The following is a 13,561-nucleotide window of genomic DNA, read 5'->3' on the forward strand; positions in this document are numbered from 1 at the left end:
CAAACTACACTCAGGCCGCAAGCAATTCACACCACTATCCCAGGCACCTTCCCCCACCATATGACCCACTTCTCTCTCTGGCTGACCACTGCTCCAGGGAGAAAAATTACACATCCGAACACTACCTAAAAGGGACCATACAGTCTGGGCCGTGACCTCTCCTACCCCACCTCCCACACACGCACACTTGCTTTGTTTCAGCCACCCATCTTTTCTTTTGCAGCACTTTCCAAGGTTTGGATTTCACTTTTTGGACTGGTGATTATTTGATTAACAATTCTCTTCCCTTAGACCGTAAGTTCCTCGAAGAGGGGGGCATGTCTGGTTTTTGTTTACCATCCTAGGCTCAGAAACTTGGCAGGGAATGCTGCAAATAGTAGGACCTCATAACAATGTGTTGAATGAATGAATGGTTGGAAGAAAAGATATTCAGGCCTAAAGCAGTCACAACCCCCCTGGCCAGCACTGCAGGATAGCAGGATAACAGGATCCTGAAAGATGTGAAACAAAGTAGATTCGTGGCCTCATCTCTCACTCCCAAGCCTCAAGGGGAGAGCCCATCTTAGACTGGTAGAGGATCCTTGAAAAAACATGATCCGTGGAACAATGTTACACTGCCCTACACAGATGCTAAGATCTGTGTAGCTCTCATTTAAAAACAAAAACAAAACGTTCTCTTACAAACCTGGAGCAAGACTGGATCTTTCTGATAATACAGTAAGATAAACTCAGTATATATCTTCTGAACATTTTAGGTTTGAAATTCCACCTGAAATCATGGATTATAATAAAGCTTCTGAAACATAAGTACGTGTAGTGCTGCTGTGTTCAGAACACAAGCTTTGCAGCTTCTTCAGTTTTTTAAAGCTTGGTTTTTATAATTAATCCACTATTTAATAGAGTGGAGAGCCTTTGCCAATAGTTCTATTCAGATAGCTTTAGCTTACACAGCTCATAAGTGAAATCCTTTTGACTGCTGTGTCCATTAAAACAAGAATATAGGAAATATGCTGACAACTGTAATTTAAAATATCAAGTAGAAAATGAAGGCAATTTCTTCCAGTAAGAACTAAACCCTTGTTTTCCTGAATCATTAGGATACTCCAAGGATAGAAATAAAATCTAAATTGGCTGGTGAGCTTACTTGAAATGACACGAGGATACTTAATACTACACGTGCAAAGGTATTTTATTCTTTGCTCCAAAGAACATCTCTGGGTTTTAGTAGGGTATCAAAAAATGACATCCCCAAAGAAGAATTCTGGGTATGTATGTGGCCTGGGGTTATAGGCAAGAACAAGTCTGGAGAAAATAAGGTGGTCAAAGCAGACATCACTTTCACACTGCACTCTTGTCTTTTAAAGACCACCACAGAATTTTAGATCTATGATGTAACATATCCACTGCAAGACCAACAAAAGTATAACTAAACAAAGGGCAAATATGTTATAATAGAAGTGTATTCTATTCCTTGACATGTTCTTATAAGACTAAGAACAGATGCACAGTAGACCTCTAATGGTGGTCGTTTTCCTGCTATGTAATTTCATATAAATAATAAAATGGAGCACAAAAACACTGAGAGAAACTCCACATTTGAAATAATGTCAAATTACCACTTGAGTTAAATGCAAAGTTCCTATCTGCGAGATCGCAACCAGCACTGATGGATTATCTAATTATTCTGTTTATTTCATGTCACTCAGGGCACAAGGGCTTTCTTTTTTCATTCCTTTATTAAGTTGAGCCTTGCATGCAGACCACTTTTTACTTTATTTAGTTCTTTCCTTTTTTTTTTTTTCCAGATTTATTCAAGAGACAGAGAGAGAGCGCACACATGCACATGTGCCAGAGGCGGGAGATAGAGAGGAAGAGAGAGAATCCTACATCTACTCCCTACTGAACAGGGAACCTGTACAACATAGCGTGCTCAACGTAGAGCTCAATTCCACAACCAGTGAGATCATGATCTGAGCTGAAATCACGGGTCAGATGCTCAGCTGACTGAGCCACCCAGGTGCCCCTACTTAATTTAGTTCTCTAATATTCTGTTACACTTGATGAAAAAAAATATTTAACAAGCACTTTTATCACCTCTGTAATTTCTTAAAATGTACATCTGGAAGAAAAAAATATATGTTTACTAATAAGTATAAAATAGAAAAGGTGCCCATGAATCCACAAATAAGAGATAATTTTTTACCAGCATGAATGAGCTTCCTTCTGGGATTTTTGCTCTGTGAATGTATGTTTTAGTGTGACTGCACCACTTCAGCTCACACAGCTTTATATATACTGCTTTTTCCCATCTAGCTTTCCGGTTATGATTTTTCATGACAGTAGAACATCATTAACCCTCCTGGACAGTGGGCTCCTTGATGAAGAAATCTTGACCTTGATCTTACCTCCAGTACAGAGTACAATGCCGGCCAAGCAGGTGCTCAATAAATGTGGGGTTCAATTGGACTCTAACCACATTTAAAACAAATGAGCCACACAGAAGGAAAACATGTACAATTATAAATAATTATATTTAATAATTAAGTAACTGATAATTATAAATAAGGTATGGATAATTAACAAAGACTTATAAATACTTCAGATAGATGTGGTGTGATCTACAAAACTTTTTTCATAGGTGTATCTCCCCATGAGAAACAGGAATAAATCAAATGGCTGTACCTGTTTCCTTAAGTCATGTCACAGATCACTCAACATGTCTCCTGGTCATGTGTGTAATGTGGGGATGACAGTCTGGGGAGCATCTTGGAACTGACAGGTGAAATACCTTCTTCCTTCTCAACCAGCTTACACACTGTCACCAGACTCAGGGACAACAGGTGGGTACAGATCCTGGGATGGCAGAGATTCCTTGCGCCTGACTCCTCAGGGATGACGTATGACTTTCCCAACAACACACTCTGAGCCAATACTGCACACCAACAAACAGGTGGTATACAGATTTAAACATCCACCCACCTGCCCATCCAAACACCCACACGCTCTCTCTTATAACCTCCAATTCATTCTGAATTCCAACCTAAAGTAAACAAGCATAAAGTTACAGATTTCCCTTATCATTTATCCCCATACATAACATCTTTGTAAGTAAAGAGCATATATCCTTGTTTTATGCTAGGATATGAACAACAGAACACACACTGCAGGTCCTAGAAGAGACAGGTTTAGTATTGTGTAAAGAGAAGGTAAAGCTGCTTCTTTTCACTGAAGCTTTTAACTGAATTAGAAAGAAAATTTTCAGTCCAATGACCATTTACTGAGTGTCATTAATAAGCAGAATGCATTTGACTAAGGTGCTAGGGTACCAAGTTGAATGTGACCTTTGCCCTTTAGAACATTCACAGTCCAGACTTCTCTGGGTCCTCTGTCCTTGAGTCAGTAATTAACAACCAAAGCACAAAATCATTCCTTATGGAATCATATATCTTAAGAATAAACCTCTACCATACCCCACTCCTAGACACATGATCATTTCAAATTTCATTCTTTTTTAACCTCAAAATGACAGTTGGGTTTCTGTTCTTCACTGTTTTAAATTAACACAAGAATCCAAAGCAAAGCAAAGACTGCATAAGGTATTTGTGCTCAGGGAAGTATGTGCTGCCATCCTGACAAAGGCCCTGCGATGAGAAGTTAGGCTTCCTTTTCTTCACTGGGCAAACAGGAGAGACAACTGAAGCAGGGAGTGAGCACTTCACCGCGGGCACATGTTTCTATGCCTTCAACTCAGTTCAAGCAGCTGGCACAGACCAACTAGAGTCCCTAAAGCCCAACTCCCACGTGCCTAGGCAAGACAGCCCCTCCTCTGCCATCATTCAGAAGAAACGTACGTGCTTCTCTTTGGAAATAAGGATGGTTGTTCCTCCAAACTTCTGATCAAGTATCCTATCACTAAAAAATGTTTGGTAGCCATCAGACATGATTTTTGCGCACAATCGTATGTTAAATATTAATGACTTTAATTTCTTTCTTTTAAAATAAACAGATATGCCTATTACAGTCTCCCTCCACTATAAGAAGATGGTTCTCTGTGCTCCATGGGGTAAGTGCAATTCACTTTGGAGGCCAATGCAATAAGAGATTTGGAGAATGAATGTATAAATCGAAATCACAATTTTACATTATAAAACTCTCCAGGAAAAGGAAGTAAGAGAAATATAAAATAAAAACATAAGGGGTGCCTGAGTGGCTCAGTGGATTAAGCCTCTGCATTCGGCTCAGGTTATGATCTTGGAGTCCCAGGATCAAGCCGCATTGGGCTCCCTGCTCAGTGGGGAGCCTGCTTCTCCCTCTGCCCCTCACCCACTAACGCTCTCTCCCTCTCACTCTTTCTCTCAAATAAGTAAATAAAATCTTAAAAAAAAAATGAAAACAGAAAACATGATGTGCTTTATGACAGTACCAATTAATCATTAACTTTAAGAAAAGCACAGAGCTTCTATCAGGAAAAGACAATACATTTAACAGCTACCATTTTCTTCAGTTTAAACCTTTCAAAAGGCCACACTAAGTAAAAACATTTAAAAATGAATCAGAAATTTGTTGATATCCACCCATTTAAAATACAGTCTGTCAAATTCTTTCAACATTCTGTTACTATCTATTTTTTTAAGATAAAAACCATTTCCTAGAAAGCTGTTTAAATTGAGAATAGTAAGCGAATAATCACTGATAAAACTATCTAAAATAAATATCACGTATCACTTAAAATCTGGAACCATACCTCAAGCAGGCCTGTTCCCCACCCCAGTCCTGACAATACACTCTGTAGCTCTATTTATTATTTTCCCAGCTTCTATTTATTCAGAAAAGTAGTCAGAGCAGGAAATGGGACAAGTCAAATGATCACCATCAATCTCATCACCTTCACAACACGCTGTGAGTGTAATTAATCCTCTGTTTATTTAGGGGACTTCACACCCCTTACATTAAGGCAGCGACTCCCTGCTGGCTTCAGTGGGGATAATTATGTTATAACAAGGATTGGGTTTCAGTCATAATAGGCAGAAGAAAAAGGAAATTGTACTTGAAGTTGACAGTTTTTTTTTAAAAGCTTTCTTGTGACTCCATTCAAAGGACGCTCTTGACAAAGCTCTCCTTAAACAGAGCACTTTCCAAGTGTGATAACCACACGCACGCCCCATTAATCAATGTAAGCCTCTTCTCTGAATGAGACATGAAGACAATCCGAGCACTGACAATTCTACATGAAGCAAGAGTACTGGTTTACAAAACCAGACTACATCAAGCCCACCCGAACTCACCTGATCCTGTGAGCATCCTCCAAAGAGCCCTGGTGGGTGAACAGGCCTCCGAACAAGGAGGCAAAGGAAAATACCAGTCTGCTCACAGAGTGGCTAATCTATAAAGCCCTGGCTCCAGCAAGCCAAAACCAAGGATCTGAGAAGACTGGAGCCAAGTACCCGGGACCAAAAATGAGTAAGGACAGAGACAAACCTAACACCAATACCCAGTCATGGCTCCAAAATGGGCTTGATACAGGCAGACCTCCTTGTACCATATATGCAGTGTGTTTTCCAGTTCAGGGCCTGCCTATTTCACCTCTGAAACTTTCCATCTTTTTTTACCAGAACTCACAGGTATGCTTTCTCCTCTAATCTCTACCTTAAGAAAATTAATGGAAAAATATAAAGCCTTGCCAACTCTATATTTACACACCTCTGTTTTTATTAAAATATCATAATCATTATGGCCACAGCACAAGTGCAAGTAAAAATGATACATGAGTTACGTTTCCAAATTTCTAAAAATTCTCAAATATGCCAAACCTTTTGTTGTCAAGGTCTGGATTCTTGATGATTCGAATATCTGTATGTATCAAGCTCCGGAGGGAGCTCGTCATCTCAGTAATAGTTCACTACCCTTCAATACCTTTCAAACTCTTGGATAATTAAAAAATGGGCAAGACACTGAACATTACTGATATAAGTTCTAGTTCTTAGTAAAAACAAAACAAAACATGCTATCCTGGAATAGTAAAAGCTGTTAGGTAAAAACTAGGAAAACCTAAATAAACTATGGACTTCTGTTTATAATAATATATCAATAATGGCTCGTTAATGGTGACAAATACACCTACCAATGTAAGATGTTAATCACAGGAGAACTGCGTGTGGGTTATTTGGGAATTCTGTTCCACGTTCATCATTTTCTTTTTTTTTTTTTTTTAGAAATAATAAAACTATTCTAAAATGAAAAGCTTACCTTCAAAAAAATAGTAGGAGAAAAATCACAAATAAAGAAAACATAATAAGCCAAAACAAAACAAAACAAAAAAAACCCCACACACACATAATAAAAACCCCCCACGAAATTTTAACATTCAGATACAGAATTCTTTCACCAGTTTTCTCAATATATAGTTACAGGGAGCATTCACATCTTTACAAAGAGTTATTTTAGCCTGAAATCTGTGGGAACATTCATAATCCTATGATTTACTGGCACATTTCTTGTAAGAGAAGCCTAATGAAGAGCAGCAGTCCCCAGTGGGCACTGCTGAACTACTGGTGATAAAGGTAAAGAACCATTAAGTAAATCCTTTCTATATGAAACCCCACGGAAGGGATATAAGTGAATGAATATTGGCATGCACTAATCTTTTCTTATGGAGATAAAACCCACTCCCATCCAGGATGAATTTGTGGATTTAATTAAAAATAAACAGTAAAACCAAAGAGCAACTTGACATGCCAGAATAAGCACCTTACCAAGAATGATTTCAATTCAAGAGAGGTTTAACTTGCTTGAAATTATGCACAATTGTTTCTTGAAATTTCTATATGCTAATCATTAGCAGCTAATGTAACGCTTGAACGTTTTGCCATTTATTGCAGAAGTAATTTCTCATACAAAAGTAAAACCTAGCCCTCTAGGTGGTTTTATTATCTGGTACACCTGAAATCACCTTCAGTACTGTGTCTTCACTCTGAGTATCGGTGCCATGAGGGATGGTAGCAGTGTCTTCCTCAGGTTCTTCCTCAGCTATGGCTCAAAATAGCATCACAGAATTACAGCAGTGACTTCTTAAGGTACCTGCATGCCCTCCATGCCCCCTTCTCTGAGAAGGCCACTCACTCATGACAGAGTGGGCCCTGGCACCATGTGTGTGCCACCTTAGAGAGCATCCCCACTGGGATCAAGGCAACTGGACCAGGAAAAGACACAGACCTATGGCCAGGTCAATCACATTCTTCCTCTGGGAATTACAAGCAAGGGGCTTCATAGTTTCTCTCTCCTGAAACCAGGTGCACGTGAACTCAGCTACAAGATAGCCAGAAATTCTCCACGTGCATCAAGACAGAAGGGTGGCAGGGACTTGTAGGAAGGAGCAACACAAGTGACCACATGTCACCAGACATAAAAGCTGACTGCTGCACTTCTTCAGGACTTGAGCTCATGAGGCCCAGCTGCCCTCCCCACTCCTGGCTTCCAGAAGATGACCTGTAACCTCCTAATTAAACTCCTATTTTTTACTATAAAAGTCTGAGTGCATTTGCCTTGTGTAACCAAATGGAGAAATAAGAATTTCAAATGCAGTCCTCTTACCAAAACATCATGACCCCAAGCTAACTGTGAACTCTCTTATTCATAATAAAGGGATACTACAAGGATAGATAAAACTTACCTAAATGAAAAAAGCCTCACACCCCTTCTCACCCCGCCAAACCACCACAGCTACAATCAGGAAATCTGTTCATCATGATGCTTACGTGTTTTATTCTTCTACTCCTCTGCATGATGGTTTTGTCCCAGCCTGGAATGCATCCATTCCCGATTATTACGATGTTCATATGTGTAACAGTACTATGCAACCAGATACCACTGTTTATATTTTGCTATTAATTTATTTCCCTTCTTCGTCCAAACTCTCTTCCATACATCTTTTCCAGCTGTGATCCAAATGTTCCTGACTACTTCTTTATGGACATTCCTTAGAGACCCCAAATTGACATTTCTAAAACTCATCTTCCCTCCCTCTGTCTTCTCTTCCAACCTACGCCCTCTCTCCACTCTTGTGTACTTTCACCAAGTATGTTAACTGGCAAAGTCAAAATGTGGATCTCCTCTTTGACGTTTCCCCTTCTCACTCTCCCTGACATCCTGTCATTACTAAGTTCTGGCCCATGTGCCCCTCAAATCTGACCAGTCTCCTCTGTTCACCCCGCTGGCTCAGTCTAAGCCTTCTGCCCGCATCACCTGAAAGCTGGTGAGGCTTTCTGGGTTAAGTCTGAGCTCTGCTCCGCTCAATTCATTCCCTGTAAGGGGACCTGATGGCTCTTCACAGAATCTGAATCTCATCACATCACTCACCCAGAAACTGCACGGCTTAACCTCTTCAGTTGCTCCATACTCTCCCAGACAGAAGGCCAAGCATCTTTAAGTGGCCAAAGCTCTACATAAACTCCTTGGCCTCATTTCTTTCTTCCATGCCTATACCTATGATCCATCCATCCTCAGCTCTTGAGCTCTTTAAAAGAACCTTATGCTTCTGTCCCTACTGTGAAAGACACTTTGCTCCTGCTTCCCCATCTGCATCTGACCAACTCTTACTCCTCTTTTAATGCTCAGCTTCAACTGTTCATTCCAGAAGCTGTTTCCTCTATCCCAAGGCTAAAAGTGTGGTTTCCTAAGTGCCTCCACAGCATCCACGCTTCCCTACTGCAGCCGCTCACAGGCTACAGCACTGTGTTCCCCTTCCACCTATACTCCCCCTTACAAGAGCAGCTGGAATGCAGGGTGTCTCCCGCCCACCCCACCGGAGTGTCCCTATCACCCATCTCAGTACCTAGCACATATCCTAAGGCTTCACAGTCAGTGGTTGAAGACGTAAATAATTGTGCTTCTACACTCGATGCTGATGTTCTATCTTGGCACCCGAGTTACTGCCACATGCATGACTTTTGACAGTGAAGTCAGGAAAAAGAGAGGGCCCAATGGAAGAGATTTATGCTGTTCCCAGGCACATGACCCTCTCCTCTCCAAAAGCACATACACAGAGAAAGCAATGGAAACCGTATAAAGCAAAGATGAGGTCCCAAGTTTTCTAAAACTTTAAGATTCCAGGGCTGAAATGGCTTTATGGTTACTCACAACTGAGGAAACTAAGGTGCAGGATTTATCAAATTAGAATTATTCAGTGATAGAATGGTATCCCTCCACTGACTTTGCACTTTTGTATCCAAAGGACCACAAAATAAGATTGAGTGGAGCAAAATATGCTAAAAAGCAGTGAAAATAATAAATGCATCAAATGTATTAATCAGGGTAAACTATCAGTTCAACGTAAAACAGCTAAGCACATCAAAGACATTTTTGTTCTTTTCCCTATAACCTACTACCTTTAAAAAACTGTACTAAGGAGAAAAGGTGTGATTTAACACCTTCATGACTAGCTCAAACTTAGACTAAAGACAGCCAGGATTTTAGATTTTAATTTTCATTTTTTTAAAAAGAAACAACCAAAATTTTTCCATGTAGCAAAAAACAAAGTCATACCCTATTTGATCTCTCCTGTTTCAAAATACACAATGCATTAAAACCACAAGGTATTAAATTTTCTTCAGTGGGCAGATACTTCTTTTATAATGAGAAAAATATTAGTTATTTTTTTTAAAAAATGCTATGCTATAGATACTATGTTATAAAGGAAAATGATTTCCAGGGTACTATTACAAGGATAAGACAAGTTACAGAATGATTAAGTGCAGTATTATTTTCACTGGTTTAAAAAATGCACTGGAAAACAAGTAGAGGAAATATTAAAATACTAACGTGGGCTGCATTGAATAAAGAGATGAAGTGACTTCTAAAGTCTTACGGCCGACGGGAGGAAAACATGGAACCTATTTTACAGCTCATGCTCTTCTCTCCCCACTTACATAAAAGGTTGTGAACTTTCAGAGGGTCAGAACTATCCCTGTTACTGGTAAGTGCAGCTCACCGGGAGAGAAATCAGGGAAGGGCAAAATCTACTGAATGTAGCTGAAAATGTCAATTAAAATAAGAGGAAAAAAAAAAAAAGTAAGAGCCAATGCATAGTTTTTAAAGTGCTATGTTTGTTTTTAATGATGAAAAATGCTCTTTCAGTTGGCTCTACTAGGTAACTTTCAATTTAATAAAAACTGACTGTGTTCCTAAGGGACTGTGATGGGGCCACACAGGTGCTTATTCACAGGGACCCAAAACTTCAGAGGGGGAAAGAGATTAAGCACTTCAATTATTACAAAAGAGGCAGGCATGAGATGTGCCCATATGTTCTTAAACCAAGTGCTATGGGAACATCCAGGAGGAAGATGAGTGAGTCATTAATTCTTCTTCCTACAGAAAAAGCTCCCTAAAGGGAGGGCTTTTTTCTTTTCTTTCTTTCTTTCTTTTGTGTGTGTGTGTGTGTGTGTGTGTGTGTGTGTGTGTGTGTTCCCACATGGTATGGGTAAAGAAAACTGGTTGTCTAGGTGGCCTGTCTGGGAAAACATAAAATCCAGGCCCAGAAACCTGGAGACTGTCACACACTTATCTCTTAGAGGCTACATGACCTCAAGAAAATCCCCTTCTCCGGCAGCCACCCAGGGAGCATCTGCGGCCCTGACCACCGCACTCGAAATTTCCAGGGAAGCTTACGGTGAAGGACAGCAGGGAGCGTTTCTCTCCAGAAAAATAATTTGCCATCTGTCACTCAGAATAAGAATATAGGACCTTCCATTTTGAAAATCTGCGAATATGCTCTATGAGACACTGGTATCACAAGGAAAAATAACTACACAGAAGAGTACAACTTAGGATTTAACTGTTGCCCGAATTTCATTAACTCAAAGTAAGATGACTTTGCTATCCACATTCCAGCAATTTTTTGCTGAAGTGAATGTCTGACTGTAAAAACAAAACACTGTTTCGTCCTCATTATAATTTAGTACTTGTCTGCTATTTTAAATACAATTTCGGTCTTTATTATTCTAATCAAAAACATCAAGTAGAGATTAAGGAAAATACAGAACTACTTGAAAACATAAAAACAAGAAGCTAGATTTCACTGATAAACTAACTGGGAAAGAAAGACACCAGGTGAAAGGTGAGGAAGAAATTCATTATGAAAATCATGAACATTCACTGCAGTATAATTAATTTATAACCAAGACAGTTTGGTAAACATGATATTGGAAAGCTCAATTGTGTTGTGTTTGAAAAATTAAGGATTAAATTAGAAAATCTAATAAAATCCAGGGAAATGAACAAATATGTTATTTCAGGGACAGAAAAAATAGCCAGGCTCCACCACAGTTAAAATATAACACACAAAATGAAAATAAGATAGCCTATTTAGGGAAAAGAAAGTTGTGAACAAATTGGTAAAGTCGAAAAAATTTTTCCAAAGTAATCTGAAGAGTTCTTGCTGGCTTCCCTCTCCTGTCTCACTTCCCAATACAATACAATTCCCAATTCTCTTTGAAAAAAATGACTGTTATTATAACAATTATTAGGGACCTAGGAATTGCATTTCATTTCCTGCCACTTAAAACCAAGGGAAAAAGGATTTTATGTGCAAGGAGGTGTGCTAATCCCCACAAAGACACGAGAACACATACCCTTCCACTTTAATGAAACACGATCTTCTCTCTAGTTAATAAGGAATGCCACAGAGAAAAGAGGTGCTCACAGAAATGGGATCCTCACACAAACCTCGACGCTCATTACATGTTTATAAAATCCTCACCCTGAAGGGAACAAGAAAAACCTAAACCCATACAAATAGTCTATTTCAATTTAATTTTATTATGAAAACAACAGGAAATGGCAGCAGGGTACTTGATAAGCTCAATTAGCAGGAGGATGAAATGAAGTGATGACGTGCCATGATGACCTCAGGGGTTAAAGATGCAGTTTTCCATCTGGCGACAAAGAGATTGCCACCACAAACACCACTGCCACCTGCTGCATGGCGGTTGGATTATGCGAGCAGACCACTGGTTCCTCCTTACAACACACAGAGCCCTAAGTTGTGTCTTATTTCACTATGCATATAATTGCTTCCCCATCAACAGAAACCAAAAATAAATTCTACACAGTGGCTGACTCAGAACAGGCACTAGAGGTAAACTAAAGCACTCACTGACCAATCACAGCAATACGACTACGACCACGATGGTTCCTCCTCTAAGTCCAGAATGACACCGGGCCATTATTTTCCGGAGCACCTAAGAGACACCGCCATCCGGAGCTCTATTTGTGTGCTCTCAATTAATCGTCCTCTGCTACCAAAATGGATAATGTGGGCAGAGCTGTTTAACCTCTTCACAAAATGAAAGCTCACTGCCTTTTTAAACTCCATAGGGTTCCCTGACAGAGGAGGCAATAGTAAATACTTTGGGCAAACCTTACCTATATCACGTTGGTGAGTATTCGGTCCCTTAGATGCATGTGTTAGTTACCAAGAATCATGTTATGAAGCTTTGAAGGTTGTCTTTCTTAATACTCTGAAGAATGGATTCTGTAAGCTAGCAGTTAGCCAATGGGATGACAGATGATTAGGTCTGTGTCCCATGAGGTTTGCAGAGATGCCCACATGCACACACATATATACACACACACTCACTCACACCCCCACTGTAAGTAATCTGCAGACACAAGTTTGGATACTCAAGGATGGAACCCTGAGATTTCATATTGGATAGTCAAAAACACAGCAAGGAATACTCACAACCCTCTGTCCCGCATGCCTGTTTTCTAGGCTAGAACACTGTTTCCCAATAAAATTAATTTTTCACCATCTGCACCTCCTCCCGAAGCAAATTCGCAAAGCTCCCCATGTCGATCTTCTTTAAAATGTTTGGTAGCTAGATGGGGTTTCTTTTTCATTACAACTTACCTCCCAGGCTACTTCACTTGCTTCCTCCTGGGTCAGGAGGCATTCCAGAAATGGGAGCATGTAAAATTCATAAGTAACTCAAAACTTACTTGGCTTTCTGAATCCACACACAGTAGTCTGAGATGTAGAGATCATTCAGAATATAAGCGGGGTCATTTTCCTGAAAAATTTTGTGAACATCCAGTAGACACTTTAAAACTGCACTTTTACCTAAAGACAATTAAAAAAAAAAAAAAAAGAAAGAAATCATTCTTGAAAAAAAAAACACATCTGATTATTTTAAACTGAAAAATTCAGATATTGCAAGGTAATATATTTGTAGCATGTCAGAACCTTAACCATGATTTTAAAATATTTTTAACATTATTTTATTGCATGAAATCTTATCAGTCCTATAAAGCCCAAAGCTCTTTATTTCTTTCATTACAAATTATGAATAAATCTTATGCTCTACTTCTATAGCTAATTAATTGTGGTTACTATAAAAACAGTATAAAACACAACTAAGTACACTAAGCAAAAAAGAGGAAACTTTTCCTCATGAAATGAGTATTTAAATGCACCACAGTTTTAATTATAAAATATTCTTCTAACTTAAGCTTTCAAAACACCATGAAAAAATTATATTCTGGTTTTTAAACTTCTTTATTTTTTATG

The 13,561-nt window shown here is 39.2% G+C and overlaps 1 protein-coding gene across 1 annotated transcript in view; it reads right to left on the reverse strand.

The window, feature by feature from the left end:
• Window positions 1–13,561, reverse strand: part of LOC111144086 (SHQ1, H/ACA ribonucleoprotein assembly factor) — a 101,847-nt gene that overhangs the window by 29,699 nt on the left and 58,587 nt on the right. Inside the window, exon 10 of the mRNA XM_022498196.1 lies at window positions 12,994–13,114. Within this exon, the coding sequence (XP_022353904.1) occupies window positions 12,994–13,114 (121 nt within the window). The remainder of the gene's footprint in view (window positions 1–12,993; window positions 13,115–13,561) is intronic.

This window comes from Enhydra lutris, unplaced genomic scaffold (genome assembly GCF_002288905.1).
Source record: "Enhydra lutris kenyoni isolate GAN:26980312 unplaced genomic scaffold, ASM228890v2 scaffoldscaffold10, whole genome shotgun sequence".
Taxonomy (NCBI): Eukaryota; Metazoa; Chordata; class Mammalia; order Carnivora; family Mustelidae; genus Enhydra; species Enhydra lutris.